This window comes from Babylonia areolata, chromosome 2, assembly GCF_041734735.1.
Source record: "Babylonia areolata isolate BAREFJ2019XMU chromosome 2, ASM4173473v1, whole genome shotgun sequence".
NCBI classification, from domain to species: Eukaryota; Metazoa; Mollusca; class Gastropoda; order Neogastropoda; family Buccinidae; genus Babylonia; species Babylonia areolata.
In genome coordinates, this window is record NC_134877.1 from 45,978,140 (window position 1) to 45,997,622 (window position 19,483).

A 19,483-nucleotide genomic window follows, 5' to 3' on the forward strand; every position below is an offset into this window, starting at 1 on the left:
TCAGCAAAAATTTTCCGCATGGAAACCCTCTTCCATTAGGAATTCCACCACACAATGAGACTCAGTGACCTGCAGGCACATGAAGTGCACACCCACAGCCTGATCCATCCCAGCCATTGACTGCCGACAAATTTCTGCAGGTTGCTCCAACATGCCACACTCAGGTAGAGAAGCCACCAAGCCTTCCGTATGCCCCTTCGTGATGGTACCTACCTGGGCAATTACACAGCCCTGTCCCAGAGACACCAGGGACCTCAAGTCTCTTGTTGCCAAATGTCTGCCCTTCTGTGCATAGGTAACATGCCAGTGCTGTCTTTTTTGGCAACGACAGAAGAGTGGCGGGGGGAGTGCCTATCGCCTGTCAGCTCTCATGGAGGAGCTCTACAGATCTGGCTGTCATGCCTGAGGCAAGCCCAATATGGTGGCCTACCACTGTCTCGTGCCACAGTTTCCTCTAAATACATATATCACTTCCAGTATTGGCCTATAACCGATGTGGAATCATCAGATCAAACCACATGTGCACCTCCTTGCATTGACGCTCAGTCGCGCTCAAGTGAGACAACCCTATAGGGTAAGTGTTTCCTTCCCTTCCTTTGATTCAAAGGGCTCTCAGTACAGTGTGGATTCAACACACCGACCCAATTTTCTTTGCGCTACATTTATCAGCACAGCTGTGGTCCACAGACCTCTCCCACAATATAGCTGCAGACCTCAGTCTTCTTTGCCCGCACCAATATCCTTAGGTGACACAGTACACTCTACCTTCATCGAATTCTACTTGAGGGACATCTGTCGCTTTAGGGATGATGGCTCAAGAGGCATTGCCTCTGCAGTGGTCACACAACAGGCCATTGCTGGTGATAGAACAGAAGGATTGAGACTTGATGCCTCCACAGCCAGAGCACATGAAGTCAGAGCATGGTCCTCTTCTCTTGCCTTAGCGCACCCAACTGCAAGACATGAATGCTGTCTACTGGAAAAATCCTGCCACCTTCATCGACTTCTGCCTGAGAGACATCGCACGCTTGCGGGATGATGGCTCAAGAGGCATCGCTTCTGTGGTAGTTGCACAACAGGCCATCACAGCACACAGACAGTAGAACAGGCGAGGCCTCCACCTTGTCGCGCTATTCTGCACTAGTTGGGTCACGGTTAAGTATGTGTAATTAAAAGGAAATTTTCTATCTAAAATTATGTTTAAATAACATGCTTACTGTGACCCAAACTTAAGACCCTCCCGTCCTCCCCGCTTCCTGTTCTCCCTGCTCGCTGCGCTGGTGATGGCATATTGCCGTCAAAAGAGGGCGCTAGTCAGCGGGACAAAGGGGAGATTACCTACTTTCGGGAGGTTATCGGCCATAGTTGCTTTTGTTTTCTCCACATAGGCAGATAGTAGTTTGCACAGGACAGGAATGTCAGACCCCTGCTGGAGTCTGCACCAGTTGGGTCACGGTAAGTATGTTATTTAAACGTAATTTTAGATAGAAAATTTCCTTTTGAGTTTATTAATGAATTAATCTGTGTTAATCTCCTGACCCTCCTGATTTCTTTTCCTTGACTTCTCACCATTTCCAACACACGCACACACACACACACACACACACACACACACACACACACACACAAACATGCACACACTCACATATACATACACACTTGTGCGCACATGCGCGTGCACACACACACACACACACACCTGTATGCAAGCAAATGCATGCCCGCTAACAAATGCAGAATAGAATTTAGTGGTGGTTTTAGGGAGGGGGCGCGTTTTGGGACATGTGCTGTGGTGATGCCAGAGGAGGCCGAAACAGCATGTGGGAACATCCCAGAATGTCCCCAAAGGGATGTTTTCGGATTTCTCATGGGGGACATTTCCCAGGTGGGGGGCGACAAATTGGGATGTTACACTGGTGCTGATGAATACATTTCCTTACTCAGTGTAACGGAGACAACGAAACTGAGCATCCTGTGCTGCGAAGGGCACTGAAGGGCAGATTATTCATAGTGTGTAGTCACTGAAAGAAAGACCATCAGTCCCCACATGAGCTAAGTCACGAACCACGCACAACCAGTTACAAAGATGACCAAACAATCAAAAATTGATTTTTTTTTAAAAAGCCAGAGAACCATGAGTATGATCCTGATGAAAAAGTGAACTCGGCTTACCGTTAAAAAGATGGGCAGAGGGAGAGGTTAGTGGGTTTGAAATGTAAATGACAGAAAGATAATCTGCGATCGGATGTGGTCATTGGACGCGTGAAAGGTTAATTTACCGATCAGATGTGGCTATTGGACACCAGAAAGACTATGTATTTCATGTGACCTCTGTTCTGTCTTGTGACACACAGAAGGGTGCATGGAAAACTTAGACATTCACAGCTGGTGTCTCAGATTGATCGTAGAGCGAGTGTGTGTGTGTTCGTGTGTGTGTTTGCAAGCATATACATGTATGTGTACACATGTATGCGTATAAGTTAGAATGTGTGTGTGTGTGAATGTGTGTGTGTGTGTGGTGAGGGGGTATGTATATGATTTTATAGTATGTTTGAACGTATACTTGCATGTATGTATGCATTGTGTGTGTGAAGAGTTTGCTTCATATATATGTCATTTTGTGTGTGTGTGTGTGTGTGTGTGTGTGTGTGTACTTTGATGTGATGTTGTACGTTTGATATCATGTGTTTTTGAAAGCATCTAGAGCAGTATTCTGGGTAGTCTGCTATGTAGGTATCCATCATCATCTTCATCATTATCATCATCATCATTATTATTGTTATCATTATTAGTAGTAGTACTGTCAGTGTTAGTATTATTATTATTTAGCAGCTGAACATGGTAAATATTTCCATCTGAGAGACACACTGCATGCCGCGAGCTAAGGAATACATAAAACTGACACAAGTGTAAGCATTGTATGTAGTTGAAAACTAAAAGCAATGAACAAGGACCATTGAACTAGTGTGAAACAGATGAAAACACAAGAAAAAGGTAAGGAAAAGAGCATACAAAAAGAAAGGAAAAATAATATATAATGATATATGCCAAAAACCTAAATCGGAATTGTCATAACCTGTGGGGAACTGAGGTCCACAAACTAAATAAATCAATACATGTTACCCAGTAGATAGATCTGATACTGAAGTAATATTTGATAACAGATATGTACCAATACAAAACAAACACAAAGAGACAGTTAGATTTGACACATCTTTTTTTCAAGTAGCTAAACAGTTGTCTTTTGTTTAAAAAGGTTGACTTTCCACACATCAGGTAAGTTGACCATCGCTTAAATCTACTATTTTGGGGCGTGCCCAGGGTGTCGACTTATCTGGGGTCAGCCGTATATATGTCTCACCAGTCATCCAATTTTTCATATTTTGTCACCAGATTCACACACACACACTAAATGAACACTATAAAAATGCCTTTTGTTCATTTTTGGCAGTTCGGTGAGAGACGGAGATACCTTGGAATTTGGAAACCTTAGGTTCCGAGCTGCAGCCACCCCAGGTCACACTGTAGGTCATGTTGTGTACATTTTGGATGGAGCACCCTTCGGAATAGGAGATTCCCTCTTTTCAGGAGACATGCTGTTCCTGTCTGGATGTGGTGGGTTTGCATGATTTATCTTTATTGATTTTGTTTATTGGCTCACATGTCGATGTGTGAATAACATGTCCAGGAAATCATCTGTTTCAGTTGTCCGTGTGTCTGTCTGAATGTTTGTGGGTGTGTGGTGAACTTCAACATCCTCATTATCTCTGGACATATTGTTTTTTTCTGTTGATACCAAATTTGCCTTTGAAATAAAAGAATACACCAGTTCTTTTGACACTTAATAATGAAATGTACCTTTGGTAAGGGCACTAAAATTTGTAAAGCAATACATGTTTCCAGAATCATCTTTCTGTATAGAATTTCTTTTCCACAAAACATTGGTATTTCTGTCTTACATTTTGACACATTGATTAATGTCATTTTGTCAATTTTAGTTAAAATAGTAACTTCTGCTTAATGATTGATAACATAATTTTGTCATTTTAGTGAAAATAGTACCTTCTACTTAGAATGGAAGCTATATAGTGATGTATGCTTTGCATACAGTTGCAAGGAACAGCAAAGTTCTGCCTTGTAATGGGTCATCAATTTGAATATACTATGGTAATTTGAATGCAGAAAAAAGAAAAGAAAAAAAGAATCTGACCTATTCAATCAGACAGTGTTAAGGCATTTCACTATTTACATAAGCCCAATTAATTGGTTTTACTGGTAAAAGCAGTGTGCTTAGTGGCACTCACAGTTTTTCTGTTTGTTTACGTTTTCCTTTAGCATTGATAGTAAAGAGATTGATGTCAGTGAGAATGTGACAGAACACAAACGTCCAGTTCATTCACATGTGTTCAGTGCTTGATATCTTGGAAATATTACAATTATGAATCATACAGTACAGAAAATCTGGTTGGGTGTGTGTGGTATTGGGGACAAGGCCAAGAAAGCATTGCAAGTGATTTTTGTTGTTGCTGACCGTAAAAACCACAAAATTAAAAACCACAAAAAAGGCGATAAAAAGAAATGCAACAAAGATTTTTTTGGAACATTTGTAGCATCTCCTTTATGGTGACAGATTATTCTCTTTGTGCCTTTGACCCCTAGTGTTCATTTCCTCAATTTCTGCAGGACGGATGTTTGAAGGTAGTGCCAGCACAATGCTTCAGTCATTGGATTACCTGTCGTCTCTGCCTGACAATACGTATGTCTGGCCAGGTAAGAATATGAGAAGGATCTTACTGAATATTCTCTGAATGTACTGTATATGAGGCTGTGAGGGGGTTGGTGTTTATGTGAAAATGTGTGTGTGTGTATGTGTTTGTATGTGTGTATCTGTGTGTGTGTTGGGTAGAATAGGGAGGAAGTTGAATATAACATATTTGCTTTCAAGTTCTCCCCAAAGAACTCTGTAATCTAGTAATGGAAAATTTCTTGTTTCTAATCAAAATGGAGCCATGGGAATAAGGCGTTACCAAAAGTACTTAAAATCAGATACACAGCTCACATCACTAATGAGCAAGTGCACCTAACCATCAAAAGCAGCACATTGGACCACATGAAGATCTGCTGATATCAGAAAAGAAAGCTACATGGGTATGGTCACGTATCAGGATAAATGGCCTTGCTGAAACAGTCCTTCAAGGACCTGTTGAAGAAGGGAGACAGAAGGGAAGGCAGGAAAATATTCACTGACTGACAACATTGCAGAAGGACAGGAAAACCTTTTGCAGAGACCCAGACTTTGACACACAACCAACTGACCTGGAGGAATTGGGTGAACAGTTCTTTTCTGTGCGCCGCCCCAGTGACTCTTCACAGAGATAATGGAGGGGAAAGATGAGGAAATTAATTCAGTTGATGCAAGTTTTTGTCCTTTCTTTCTCAGCTCCAGGTTGATGAATTTTCCAGATTTGTTAGGGAATTGGATTACCAAACTACTCTGCACATCTGGGCCACATTGCATGGAAGCATGTATGATATACTTGAAGAAAGGCATGCCTACCGTTACTTAGGGCCCGTATTTGTCCCAGAAAATTGATAAAATGGACAGGGTGTCCTGGAAATACGGATAATTGCTGCATGTCCTCTCCTCCCCCCCCCCCCCCCCCCCCCCCCCCCCCTTCAAAAAAAAAAAAAAAAATCTGACCGTAAAATTTTTTATCTTGAAAGTATCTAGTGGGTACAAGTGTCCCCTTAGGTGCCTTTCCAACCATTGCTGAAGACACTTTGTTAAGACTTTCGGAAATGCTGCCAAATATTATCAAAGCCACTTTGTGAAAAGCTGGACTGTCCGAACAGTACTGAAGCCACTTTGTGAAAGTCAACTCGATTTCCGTCACCAGCCAAGTAACTTCAGCAAGACCGATGCGCATTGGGGTAAGCACCGATGTTTTGAATGCAGACAACCTTTTGAAAGCAGAACGACAGGTGCAATAGCCGAGTGGTTAAAGCGTTGGACTTTCAGTCTGAGGGTTCCGGGTTCGAATCTTGGTAATGGCACCTGCTGGGTAAAGGGTGGAGATTTTTCCGATTTCCCAGGTCAACATATGTGGAGACCTGCTTGTGCCTGAACTCCCTTCGTGTGTTTTCACAAGCAGAAGATACGCACATTAAAGATCCTGTAATCCATATCAGCATTCGGTGGGTTATGGAAACAAGAACACACTCAGCATGCACACCCCTGAAAGCAGAGTATGGCTGCCTACATGGCAGGGTAAAAACAGTCATATACGTAAAAGCCCACTCATGTACATACAAGTGAACGTGGGAGTTGCATCCCTTGAATGCAGAAGAAGAAAGTGGAGCCATTTTTCCATGTTTACAACTAATGCTTCTGGCTGTCAGATGACTGTTGTATGTTTGATGAGATTTTCCTGAACATGATACTCTGTCCCTGATTCTCATGTGTGCAAATTTGGGGGTAGGCATGCCTGCTTGAAGATCAAAGCTTTGATGATCAGAAAAGGCAAACTTGATACTTTCTGCTCAAGGTCAACAGTTGAATAAATACAGTGTCAACCATCAAAGTAACTGACGTTTCCTGCTAGCTCACATGGGAGGCAGATGCTACGTTTTGCCATTCAAAGGATAAAAATGATCTGTATCTGCATTTGGGATGAGAGGATCGGAAGTAACGCCTGCCACTGTGAGGGCATACCCCTAACAAAACAACGACTGAAAACTAGCAACTACATGCACAAAAACAGACAACATGAGCCAGTTGAAATATTGTGTGCGTGCAGGTCATGAGTATGCAAAGGAAAACCTGGAGTTTGCCTGTCATCTTGATGAAGAAAACACAGCATCCAAGGTGTGCATGGCCTCTGTTAGTTTAACATTGCTGATAAAAACATATCCTTCATGTGTTTACAAGATCTGTCAGTGTTTTTACATTGCTTATAGAAACATATCCCCCAAGTTTACAAGTCTTTTTGTTGTTGTTTTTTGCCAGTAATAAATAATGGAATTAGATGTGACCTTCATCTTGAAACGATTTGAGTCTCAGGTCATCTCAGCTGGTACTGCACATGAATAAAAAAAAAATCATTAAGGGGGTCAGAAAGTATTAAATATTATGGATGAAAAACTGGGTGCCTTGCATATGAATATTATACTTGTATTATACTGTGCTAATTTTGATGGAATGGGAACCACCAGGTTTTCTTGTGCACTTTAATTCTAAAAAAAAAAAAATCTATTGTTGCAGGATAAACTTGAGTGGGTGAATTCTCAACGAGGAAAGCGACTCTGCACGGTTGGTCTTTTATCTTTTTTTTTTTTTTTTCAGTTTCTATCATTTCACAGTTGTTGTTTTTTTCTTTTCTCTTAATTCATCCTGCTTTGATCACATGTCTTTCTTCTCCAGTCTTTCAATACTTTCAGTATGTGTGCTTCATTTCATTCATATATGGAAAAGACGCTTGGACCTGAATGGTCAGTTCTTACTGATCAAAGTTTTTTCCTTGCATTTTCTGTGATTTACAATGATGATTTTTGTTTGTTTGTTGTGTTTTCTGTCAGTTTATATCCCCAGTTCCTGAACCATCTCTTTTGTCCTTGCAGATTTATGTGTCTTGTTTTCCTTTCATATTTCTTTTTCTGACTTACCTATACCTAGGTGTTTTTTTGTTTTTTGATTTTTGTTTTTACCTCTGACTCAAACTTATCAGTATATAAGTTGTTCTGGTTTTTTTGTTTGTTTGATTTTTTGTTGTTGACAACAATCAAATTTTTTGCATTTTGACATAATCATATAAGTTTTTTATTTTTATTTTTATTTATTTATTTATTTTTTACAACAATCAAATTTTTCGCATTTTGACACAGCTATAAGAGGTAGTAAAACTTATACTTACATGGCTATCAACCTTCAAGATGAAGTTGTTCATAAAAGGAAGTCACCAAAGTTTCGCCTGAACTGAGACGTGGACAAAGAGGTTGTTGAATTGTCACCCAGGTGCACTGAAACCTCAGAGCTCACTGGCTACCAGCACAAGTGTCAGTATTGGTTGTTGTTGTCTCGTTCGTCATTTATCAGATAGATTCCCCCGTCTCCTCGACAAAGGCGGCAGTACGTTGCAGGTCCTCCTGTCCTCTGTAGAGCTTCCAGGCCGCTGGGATTGGGTCGTGCCAGGTTTTCTCTTGGAGCGCTTGGTGGAGCAGGCAGGACTGCAGCAGATGTTCTGTTGTCTGGCTGCCTGTTCTGCAGGGGCACTGCTCTGTGTCACTGATACGGAGTTTTCGTGTATAGGTGGTGTTTCAGGCGGTTGGAGCCTGAAAATTGGTTAAACCTGATGAGTGATGGCACACTTAAGTTTGTGTGACTGTTTTTGCATTGGTTTTTTTTGTGTGTGTTTTGTGGATGTCTGTTGGTCTTCAGTGATTTTTCAGTTTTTGCTGTTGTATGAGATACTTACACTTACAGGGTGTTTTTCATTTGTGGAATTTACAGACTGTGTGTTAGTGTATGAGAGATGGAGAGAATGTTTTTTTTTCCAGTTGCTGTGTGTTAGTGTATGAGAGACAGAGAATGTTTTTTTCCAATGTCTGTTTTCGCAGTGTCTGCATATTGCTTTATAAGTTGCTGATGATTTTACATAGTAGGTGGTGATGATGTTGATGATGATATGGATGATGGTTGAAGACCAAGCTCTGAGTGCTTTACAACCATGGAAGCAGGTTGCCTACTTGGGTAGAGCTGACCAACAGCCTCCATTGGGCACTCATCATTCGTTTCTAGTATCATACAATCAGGTTTCAATCACGCACATATATACTCATACAGACATGTAACATTTTACATGTATGATCATTTTGTTTATTTACCCCGCCATGTAGGCAGCCATACTCCATTTTAAGGGGTGTGCATGCTGGGTATGTACTTGTTTCCATAACCCACCGAACGCTGACATGGATCACAGGATCTTTGACGTGCATATTTGATCTTCTGCATGCATATACACTCAAAGGGGTTTCAGGCACTGGTAGGTCCGCGCATATGCTGACCTGGGTGATTGGAAAAATCTCCACCCTTTTCCCGCCTGGTGCCATTACTGAGATTCGAACCCGGGACCCTCAGATTCAAAGGATGCAAATTTGATCCTGAAGTAAAAGGGGAAAAAAGTGCTAAATCTTTCCAGCACCCTCCCCACACTACTTTTATTATGATTTTTAGTTTTGAATTTAAGAGATTAGTACTTTACATGTGTCTTGTCAGAAATGGGCTGATCGATTTTCAGAATTTGAATTGCATATGTTGGATTGGAAATGATTTGTGATTTGAAGCACTGATGTGAGAGGATCAGATTGAAAATTAACCCTTTCGCTGCCAGGAAAATAAGATTTAAGTGAAATCTATTTGCCAGGGTTTTTTCACAAAAAACGGGTATAAATTTTCAAAAAATTCTGTGCTCTTTGTTATTGGAGAAAGACCCATAAAAGTATATATTTTCTGAAAGGTAAATGAATAAAGAATACAAAACACATGCTGTTTTCCCATTTTATATATTTTTAGTGACATGCTGTTGTTTTGAAATCAGTGTTTTGTTTTTTGTCACATTTTCAACTTGTTCATCACAAACATTAGTCAGGTAATTTGCACAAAAACATCATATTTTCTGGACAAATGGATATCTGCAAACACAAAATCATACTGGAACAACCACAATATATATATATATTTTTTAAGAGATAGATACACAATACATTGTGACTTCTCCAAGTGATAAGATGGATGTGAGGCCACGCCCCCTCAGTCTCCACCCCCCTCCTCCTCACCCCTCTCACACGGTCACTTGATTCAGTTCTCATCAGACCGTGTTGGCTGCGTGCCAAGAATATCGCTCTGCTGCTAATTCGGTCATCTGTCGACTGCTAACATCTGTACAGCCGGCATCACTCACTGACAGTCACATCTTGGCCACTCTCTTGATTGCACCCTTTATTTTCTATCAGATCATCCTATAAATGTTCATCACTATCTTCTCCTTCGAATTTACGCTTCAATTCTTTCTGAGCATCAGCTAAAGAAAGAAATCTTGGTTGATTTAGTTCGTCATGATCGCATGTCTTGAGCACGGCGTCAGTCCGACATTTTGTTGAGCGAGCGAGGAGAGAAGTCAGGCAAACACTTGGACAGTGACCCAACCATAACGTTCAAATAAAGGACTGCTTCATGACATAGATGGGGTTTCTAGCTATGAATAGAATCTAGAGAGATTCCCCATGCTAAAGCTACCACTATTTTTGCCAAGGAAGTGAATGCAAACCAGGGAAAAGTCAGAATATTTCGATGACGAGTTATCTCGTCATGCAGGCAGCGAAGCATACATGCTTGCCATGACGAGTTATCTCGTCATGCAGGCAGCCTAGGGGTTAAAGTAAGGAGATGAATATATATACTCCTGTATGTGTGTATGTATATATGTATGTATCTCTCTCTCTATGTATATATGTATGTATGATTTTACATGATTGGAATAAAATACCTGATGTGAATGTATATATTCATATACATGTAGATTGCATTTTTTTTTCTCCAGTGTCCATCCACAGTTCAGGAAGAAAAGCTGTACAACCCTTTTCTGCGTACACACGAAGAATCCATGGTTCGTGCTCTGGGTTACGTCAAAGAGGGTATCTTTGCCACACCAGATCAACGGACAAGAGCCAAATTGTTGAGGGAGATGAGAGAACGCAAAGACACCTTCAGCTACAAGCTGTGATAAAATGAAGTGAAGATGACAGAAGCCCTGGGTGTTGTGAAAGAAAGACTGCTTTGAAATATGTAGCTGTTCACATACACACACATTTACACACACACACACACATGCATGCACGCACGCACGCACGCACACACACACACACACACACACACACAGAAAGAAAAATGGATCAAACTGCAAATTTCATTGATTTTTTGTTCTTCATGGTACCATTATGGATTTTATGATTTCATATTCGTCTGAAATAATGTGATGTTGAAGAAATGTGTAGAATATTTCAGTTCCTATTGTGTGAATTTGTAAATAATGTCATTGTTTTGTTGTTGTTGTTGTTGTTGTTGTTGTTTCAATATCAAATGGAATCTGGGATGATCATTTCCTCCCTGTTGCTAACTTGAAAATGAGTCTTTCGTATGCATTTGTTGACCTCCACATCACATGCTCATGCATAAAGAGAGTGAGAAATAAATACAAAAGGAGATGTATATGTTTGTTTACTTAATAGTTTATATCATCTGTTGATAATTGCATCTGTGTATATAGAGAGGTAGGTGGATAGGTACCCAGACGAAAAGATAGACATAGATGTAGATAGATTCATTGATTGTGAAAAGATATGCACTGTAGAACTGACTTATGAATGTTATAACAAATAGCTGTTTAGTTCAGAACCTCTCTTACAAAAACCCATGATTAAGTACAAAAAAAGTGTCTGGTTGCATTCTTGAAATGATACAGTTCCCTTGTTGAGGACTTACAGAAAAGCTGAGCATCATTTGGAGTATTTGAAATTGTCTGATTTTCATCTGTCCTTAAACAGTAGGATTCCTTTCATATTACTTTTTCACTTTCACGACTGTGATTTTTTGTTGTTTTTTTAATTGTGCATTGGTTTAGTAAATATAGAACAAAGCAGCAGTATATTATTATGTCCACACGCCTGTGTCATTTAATTGCATGTGACAGGCCGGTAATTCAGAGTCTGAATTAGTTATTCAATATTATGTATATTTGAAATTGAATGTACATGTTTACTATTTTGCATGAGCATGTATTTATTTCTCCACATTCTTATGTGCCAAGAACTGTTGTGGTCACATGTGTGATATCTTGTTCTGATGATTTACCACACTGACTCATTTTGAATGCATTTTAACTAGACTCCTCACAAGAAGGTAAGGTGAACCTGCAAAATAACTAGGGCTTATTCACCTGGTTATGGGTTTAAATCATGTTTAATCTTTGATTAAAAAAACAGCAACAAATAAACTTTGCATACTCATGCACAAATGTCTTAGTTTTAAAGTGAAAGCATAAACATTTTGCAGGTGTCGTCTGATGTTGACATTTTTTGCCCCTATCGAATCAAACAAAAATGGTAGCCAACACATGCAAGGAGGTTTTTTTAGCTCTTAAAACCACTCAGAAAATACCCTTTGGTAAGCAAGCATACTGGTACAGTGAAGCACAAAATCACAATGTTTGCGCAACAAAAATTGGACAGAGGCTGCAAGACTCTTCAGCACGGGAAATGGGCTGGCGACTGGAGGTACTACTGTTCATCACCCCCAGGTTGAGGCAGCAGTTCCAAGCTACTGGCCATGTGCAGGACAGTCAGCGATGAAGGAGACGCCCCCAAAACCACCAGACCTTCCTGAAAACAGAGTATGGCTGCCTACATGGCAGGGTAAAGACGGTCATACGTGTAAAACGTCCACTCGCCCATGCACGTGAACTTGGGAGCTGCGGCCCATGAACACAGAAGAAGAAGACCACCAGGTGAGGGAACCGTTTCATGGCAAGACAGGACCTTGCTGTTCGTAACACTACCACCAGTCATGACGAAAACTGATGTAATGCTGTGGTTTTTAATACAGTGGGTAACCATCTCTGTGAAAACTCCAGAACGTTTTGGTTCATTGCTTTGAATTTTTGCCAGTTAGTTGAAAAATGGATGAAATAGATTTTTGTTTACATTTCAAGAGCTTTGCTTTCTATTTCACCATCTTTTTATTTGTTTGTGTGTTTGCAAGTGTTTGTTAACTTCTTGTGAAGAGTTTTCTGTCTGAGATTATGAGTGTAACAATTTGAAGTGCTAGATAGTTGGAGACTGTATTATACTGTATATTGTTGGAGAATGTACTATACTGTATATAGTCTCAAACTTCTCTGAATGTAAAATGTACATAAAATCAGCTCATATTTCTTCAGAAGGTCACTATATTTCACACACAAAAGACCATTTGGGAAAGAATGCAATACAGTCAACAGAATACATTACAGTGCAGTACCATATGCTGCAATTCAAAACAGTGCAGTGTTTCAGTAAGTCTTGCAACTGAGGAATTTGGAAGGCTGTGAACAAATGCCCAGTTTTTCTTCTTCTTCTTTGTTCGTGGGCTGCAACTCCCACATTCACTTGTATGTACACGAGTGGGCTTTTACCTGTATGACCATTTTTACCCCACCATATAGGTAGCCATACTCCATTTTCGGGGGTGTGCATGCTGGGTATGTTCTTGTTTCCATAACCCACCAAATGCTGACATGAATTACAGGATCTTTAATGTGCGTATTTGATCTTCTGCTTGCGTATACACATGAATGGGGTTCAGGCACTAGCAGGTCTGCACACAAGTTGACCTGGGAGATCGAAAAAATCTCCACCCTTTACCCAGCAGGCACCGTTACTGAGATTCAAACCCGGGACCCTCAGATTGAAAGTCCAAAGCTTTAACCACTCAGCTGTTGCGCCCATCAGCTGTGAACAAATGCGAAGCTTTTCAGTATTGATCAGAATCCTTGTACTTGGGAATTGAAAGCATACTTTTTTTTCCATCTGTGCTTGTGGAACACAACTCCTGCCTTTGTCAATTTGTTAACCTTTTATGACCACTGTTACCCCACCAAGTAGCAGGGCTGATTATGCTGAGAAGATACACATCTGTTGGACTTCTAAATGTCATCAGGAAGTCTATCTCTTTACTGTAAAACGCTAACACAGACTAGACATCAACCACACACACACACACACACACACACACACACACACACACACACACAAACAAAAGCTGTTGTGCAGAGTCTGTTCCTGTCATTCTCATCAGCTGTCAAGAAGAGGCAGCATGTTCAGACCTGGAAATGAATCTGAACAGTGAGTCCATTCCCTTTTCAGTAGACTTCACTTTTAGCTGTTTCTCTCCACAGAACCTTTTCACTTTCACTCTGGGTGTGGAGTACTGGGACAGAGTCTTGATCAACCTGAACAGATCTCCAGCTCATTGAAAGTAAAACAGAATCATTGTCCTTTGAGATCTGTGGTGTTTCAGTTTGTTTTCTGTCACCTTTGAAGTAGAACCATCCACCTAGAAGCAAGAGTCATACCTTGCATCATGCTGTGTGTTGATGCTTTGATTTTTCGTCAGCCTGAAAATAATCTCCTCTGGTGAAAATAAGAATGAACAGAACAATAAGTATATTGATGCTTGTGCACATTCTCAATGGTAATCATGAATGATAACCACACCTCCCCCATTCCCTGACTTGACAATTGACTCACATTTACAGGCACACCTTCATACATGTGTATGTCCGTGAGAGCACACACACAAAGAACTGTTCTTTCTATCTCCACCTATGCCTGTGAGAACTTGGGGTCTCTATGTTCTAATTAGTAACCCCGTCTAATGGAAATTGTATCATTCTCTTTGTGTCTGGCATTTTCTTTTTTGTTGTCTCTTCCATTCTTATTTTTTGCCATGCCTGTTTTGATGTATGACTATGAGTATTGTGTAAATTGTATTTGTGTTCAGATTTATTTTTAATCCTTTTGTGAAAGATCCTTGAATGGTCGATGTTTAAGGCATGTCCTTGCTTTATGTTCATGAATATGAATCTACTTGTTCTTAATTTTCTTTTCCAATTTTTCTTCTTCTCAGTTTCTATGGTGTCAATATTGTCAGCTTGGATATGGCCCTGGGCAGTTGCTAGGCTATAGGAAATAGTGATGATAATGATAGCCATATGTATTTGTGTTATGATCTTGATCTCTTGACTTTTTCTTGTGTCATGCACATGCTTGCCCATGATGATATGTACTCAGTCTACCAGTGCCTGAAAGAAAATACAGTTCCTTGTCTTACAGGTTGCAGCTGTGCTGCAGCACTTAGAGCCAGTGCTATAATGCCTCCCAGTTGAATCGGTCCTTCACATAAAGGTAATCTGTAAATGAGTTCCCATTGCAGTGGAGAAACCATTGATCATACAGTTATCACTTTGCTGTTGGCCAAACTGGGTATAGCTGTGTTTGGAACTGCTACATTTTAGCAAACATAATCTTCATTGCATCCTCTCCAGATTATATTTCTCCACTTTCTCATTGAACAGTCAGTTTGATTTCTTTAGACAGACTAAATGTGGTATGTTTGAAATCAGTTCATTTTATGTGCTGACATTGTCAGGATATTTTTTTGGCAGTTTCTTTTTTAACATGTCTAAAAATAATGTGTGATTTGAGAAGGGCAGCCAGCTCAACTGAGCTGCAATTTGATCAAGTGAAATTTTATCATACATCATTTTATGTCTCAGCATGTCTGGTGGGTTGTAAGAAATCATTTTTGTTTGTGTAGAAGATGAAACATTCTCAAGTCGTTCAATAATTTGTCTGTGTTGAACAGATTTGTTCATGTTTTCTGTTTGTTTTACAATTTACGGAAAACAGATGGAGGGAAATGGGAATGGGACAGAACAATGCAGCTTGTTTCACAACTACATGTGCTAAACCCCTTTTTTTTTTTTGGTGGATACTGCACATTTGTCTGCCTTGTATAGGAAAATGGAACCTGTAAATCGGTCCTTAACTGGAAAATGCATGTTGTAAACCGGATTGGAGCAACTGATGTCAAGAAGACAGTGCTTAGGTTGTCTGTGACAGAGTTGTCTGACTACTAGCGAGTCAAGACAGCATTGCTACACCACTTCCGTCTTGATGCAGAGGTATACTGGAAGAAATTCCACTCAATGAAGGAGTTGAAACTTTTGTTGGGAAGGATGTCGATATGTTAGTCGCTGTGGGTAAGGATGAAAACAGCGTGGAGGTCTTGGATGATCTAATTTTGCAAGAGCAGTTCTACCAGTTCTTGAACCCAGATTTCACTGTAGAAGTGAGGAGAACGTTTCCAGTATCGGTGGATGGTGCCATCAAGGAAGCGACTGTTTTGGGAGAGGCAAAGCGGGTGGCGTGGGAGGATTGTTGAGGCACAGAGAATACCAGTCGTGCACGCCGGCAGTTGTAACTTTGAAACGCATCACCCCAACGTTGCGTGTGCTCTGTTCACGTAAGGTATACAACCCTCGGAGCGTGATGGATGTGTAAACTGGCTCAGGATACACATTGGTCACGGAATGTTTTGTGCCAAGGGAGGCGTATTCAATACAGGGGGAGTTGTAGAAGTGGTAGTGGCAGGATCTCGTTGCCGAAGTAAGCTCCATGCAGCTAGCAGAACTTGATTTGCCGTTCATGAAGGGAACCACCGAAGTGTCGGTCATGACCAAACCAATCTAGGAAATCCTCATCAGGAACTTCGTTCAGCATGTGAGGCAGGAAACATGGACCCAGGGTCCTGTCTGTGCTGACCCAGCACTTGTTGGAGCGGTCCAAACGCGAGCCAAAAAGCAGAAACAGAGAAACAGGAACCCTCACAGTTGACTACCAGTGAAGCAGAAAATATTGGGAACAACTAGCGAGAAGTTGAGACCAGTGCAAGCAGCAGGAAATTACTTCTTCGTGGTGGCGAAGGAGTGGTTGACTTGTGTGGGCGATCCGGGTGTCAGGATCTGGACACGTGCGTCGCAGGGGCCAATATGGCCATCGTCGCAACGGAACTTGGGAGAGAGCTTGAAAAAATAACAACAACAAAAAACACCCACTACTACTGCTACTGTTATTAAGGGGAGACAGTAGGTGGCAGGGGTCTTTTGATGGCCGCCTCGAGTGCTACGGTCGTCCCTGCACTCACAGTTCCTTCCTCCAGCTGATTCCATTTCGCTATTGTTTTACAAAGAATGAGTTCTTTAGCTGGTTTGTCCTGCAGAATGGAATGACATAGCCCTTGCTGTTGTTGTAAGTTCTTCTTCCTACTATATTGTCTATATCATGGTCTTTATAAGATGATGGCTTGGATCTCCTGCTGGTCTTGCTTGCAGGTGTCAGGAACTTTCCTGGTGGTAAGGCCGGTATTTGATTGTCAACAATCCTAAACATTGTAGTAAGGGTGTTTCACTTATTCCTGTCCTGTAAGGGAACCCATTGTTGCCTAACTGATCACACTTTTCGACAGTCTTGAGGAAAATTAAATCTACCTATTGGATGTTCTCGCGATGGGCGCTTAAGCTAAGCCATTTAAGTTCATACCACTGTATTCTTCGCTTCGGTGTTTCAGTGTCTGTTATAATCCTGTGTTCCTCCATGTGAACTTCAAGAAAGCTTTGTCGTGTCTTGCGTCTTCGTCTAGGGGAAGTGCTGTTGATGTTTGACTTTTCTTCTAAATTACCTTGATTTTTTTTGTTTCATCGTTTTTCTTCTGTTCCAGTCCTGTGTTATTGGGTGTGGATCTGTGGGAGAGTGTTTCATTTGTTTCATTATGAATCGTCGTGTCCTACGTCTTCGTATGGGGAGGAGTGTTATCGAGATTAACCTTGTGTCTTTACATCGACTTGATTCTTTGTTTTGTAGTCCTTTGTCAGTTCAAATTATTCTTTGTTCCTGCTTGTGAGGGTCAATTAGCTGCGTCGTTAATCGTTGCGTCCTGAGTCTTCGTCGGGAAGGAGCACAGTAGTGGTTTGTCCCAGACTGATTTTATTCTTGCTTAAGTGTTCTTCGTAGGATCTAACACTTCTGTGTCCCTGTATGAAGATCAAGGAAACTTTGTTGTGAATTGTATCCTGGACTTGTAGAGTCAATGAAGGAAGAGCATGATAGTGACAGTTGTGTGTGTGTGTGTGTGTGTGTGGGGGGGGGGGTGGTGGTGGTGGTGGTGGATAATAAACACCATCATGTGTGGAATATGTATTTTTATTTGCTTTACAGCCCGTTTCTGCATTCATTGTGCTTTCATGCTTTTTTGGTGACGAAAGTAAGAGTAGAGCGTGTGTGTAGTTCATAAAATTGTAGGTGAGTGTGTATGTGCGTGGATGCATTGACGAAACGTGGATATATATATATATATATATATATATTATATATATTTATATATATATGTATATATATGCGTGTGTGTGTGTGTGTGTGTCTTTATTCTTTTCGCTTTTTAAAATAAAATTTTGTATATACTTTTAACTTTGGTGTAATTTGTGTTGTTGCATGCATTTGGTCTTCGTGAGCGTGCGCTTGTGTCCCATTCCTTCAAATCATGACTATGCAAACACGTACACACACACACACACACACACACACACACACACACACTGTTACAGAAACGGTGGAAAGCCGGAGGAGTGACGTCATGTGTGTGTGTGTGCGATGAGGGATGACATGGATCAATTTGTACCTGGGCTAATATTGCATACTTATTATGGTACAATATCCAAATTACACTCTGCAAAAAGAAGTCAACAGCATGTTGCCATCTCTTCTGACAGAAGTAGGTAATAGATCCTTGTATGTATTGTGGTGTTACAATTTTCCGATAAATCACACCTCATTGCAGAATGCAATGGAAAACATGGATCACATAGCATTCTAAGCATGATATCATTATGTCGAACCACCCCACATGAAACGAAAGAGCTTATATGCTATACCTTTTTAGTCTGCAAGGTTCCCGCCATTTCTTGATATCTACCGGCGCAAATGAAGTCAACAATCAAATTATCAACCTGATGACATACATTCAGTAACCGAAAACGGCCATTTGTACGATTTTGGAGAAGGTACAAATTTCAAGAATTCACCCTACTTCGGTGACCACCTTTTTAAAAGATGAAAATAAAAATTGTTTTTCTGTAACATAATTTACTGTCCGTGCAAGGGATTAATAAGTTCGTTGCAAACTATGAATGTGATTCTGAAGTCCGCGGAAGGAGTGGCATATCTCAGAGCAATGTCAGTGGTAAGATAGTGAGGTACACACACACACACACGCACGCACACACACACACACACACACACACACACAGAGTGAGGGGATATCGGGGATAAACTGTGTGAGAGAAAGAGAGAGGTGGGGGAGGGGAGGTGGTAAACAAGCGTACAACTGTGAATGACAATAGGCAGAGTGGAAAGAGCACCATGGTATTCTCACAATGAAAGCGTTACAAATTGTGCAAGCGGGTCACCACTGAATCCGGCAGGCTACAGTTCATGCCGTTTTTCCATGATGAACGTCACTTTCTCAGCGACACTGTCACCCACTTACGTGCTAGTTTAGATGAACGACACTTTGTCGGCAACACTGTCACCCACTTACGTGCTTGTCTAGATGAACGTCACTTTGTCAGCGATACTGCCATCCACATATGTGCTTGTCTAGATGAACGTCACTTTGTCAGTGACACTGTCACCCAATTACGTGCTTGTCTAGGTGAACGTCACTTTGTCGGTAACACTGTCACCCACATATGTGCTTGTCAAGATGAACGTCACTTTTTCAGCGACACTGTCACCCACTTACGTGCTTGTCTAGATGAACGTCACTTTGTCAGCAACA

General features: G+C 40.9%; 1 protein-coding gene across 1 annotated transcript in view; it reads left to right on the forward strand.

The window, feature by feature from the left end:
- Nucleotides 1-18,016, forward strand: part of LOC143301969 (putative thioesterase PNKD) — a 34,019-nt gene extending 16,003 nt beyond the window's left edge. Inside the window, exons 6-10 of the mRNA XM_076616451.1 lie at nucleotides 3,452-3,615; nucleotides 4,684-4,770; nucleotides 6,798-6,865; nucleotides 7,262-7,309; nucleotides 10,596-18,016. Coding sequence (XP_076472566.1) covers nucleotides 3,452-3,615; nucleotides 4,684-4,770; nucleotides 6,798-6,865; nucleotides 7,262-7,309; nucleotides 10,596-10,778 — 550 coding nt within the window. The 3' untranslated portion in view covers nucleotides 10,779-18,016. The remainder of the gene's footprint in view (nucleotides 1-3,451; nucleotides 3,616-4,683; nucleotides 4,771-6,797; nucleotides 6,866-7,261; nucleotides 7,310-10,595) is intronic.
- The last annotated feature ends 1,467 nt before the right edge of the window (nucleotides 18,017-19,483 follow it).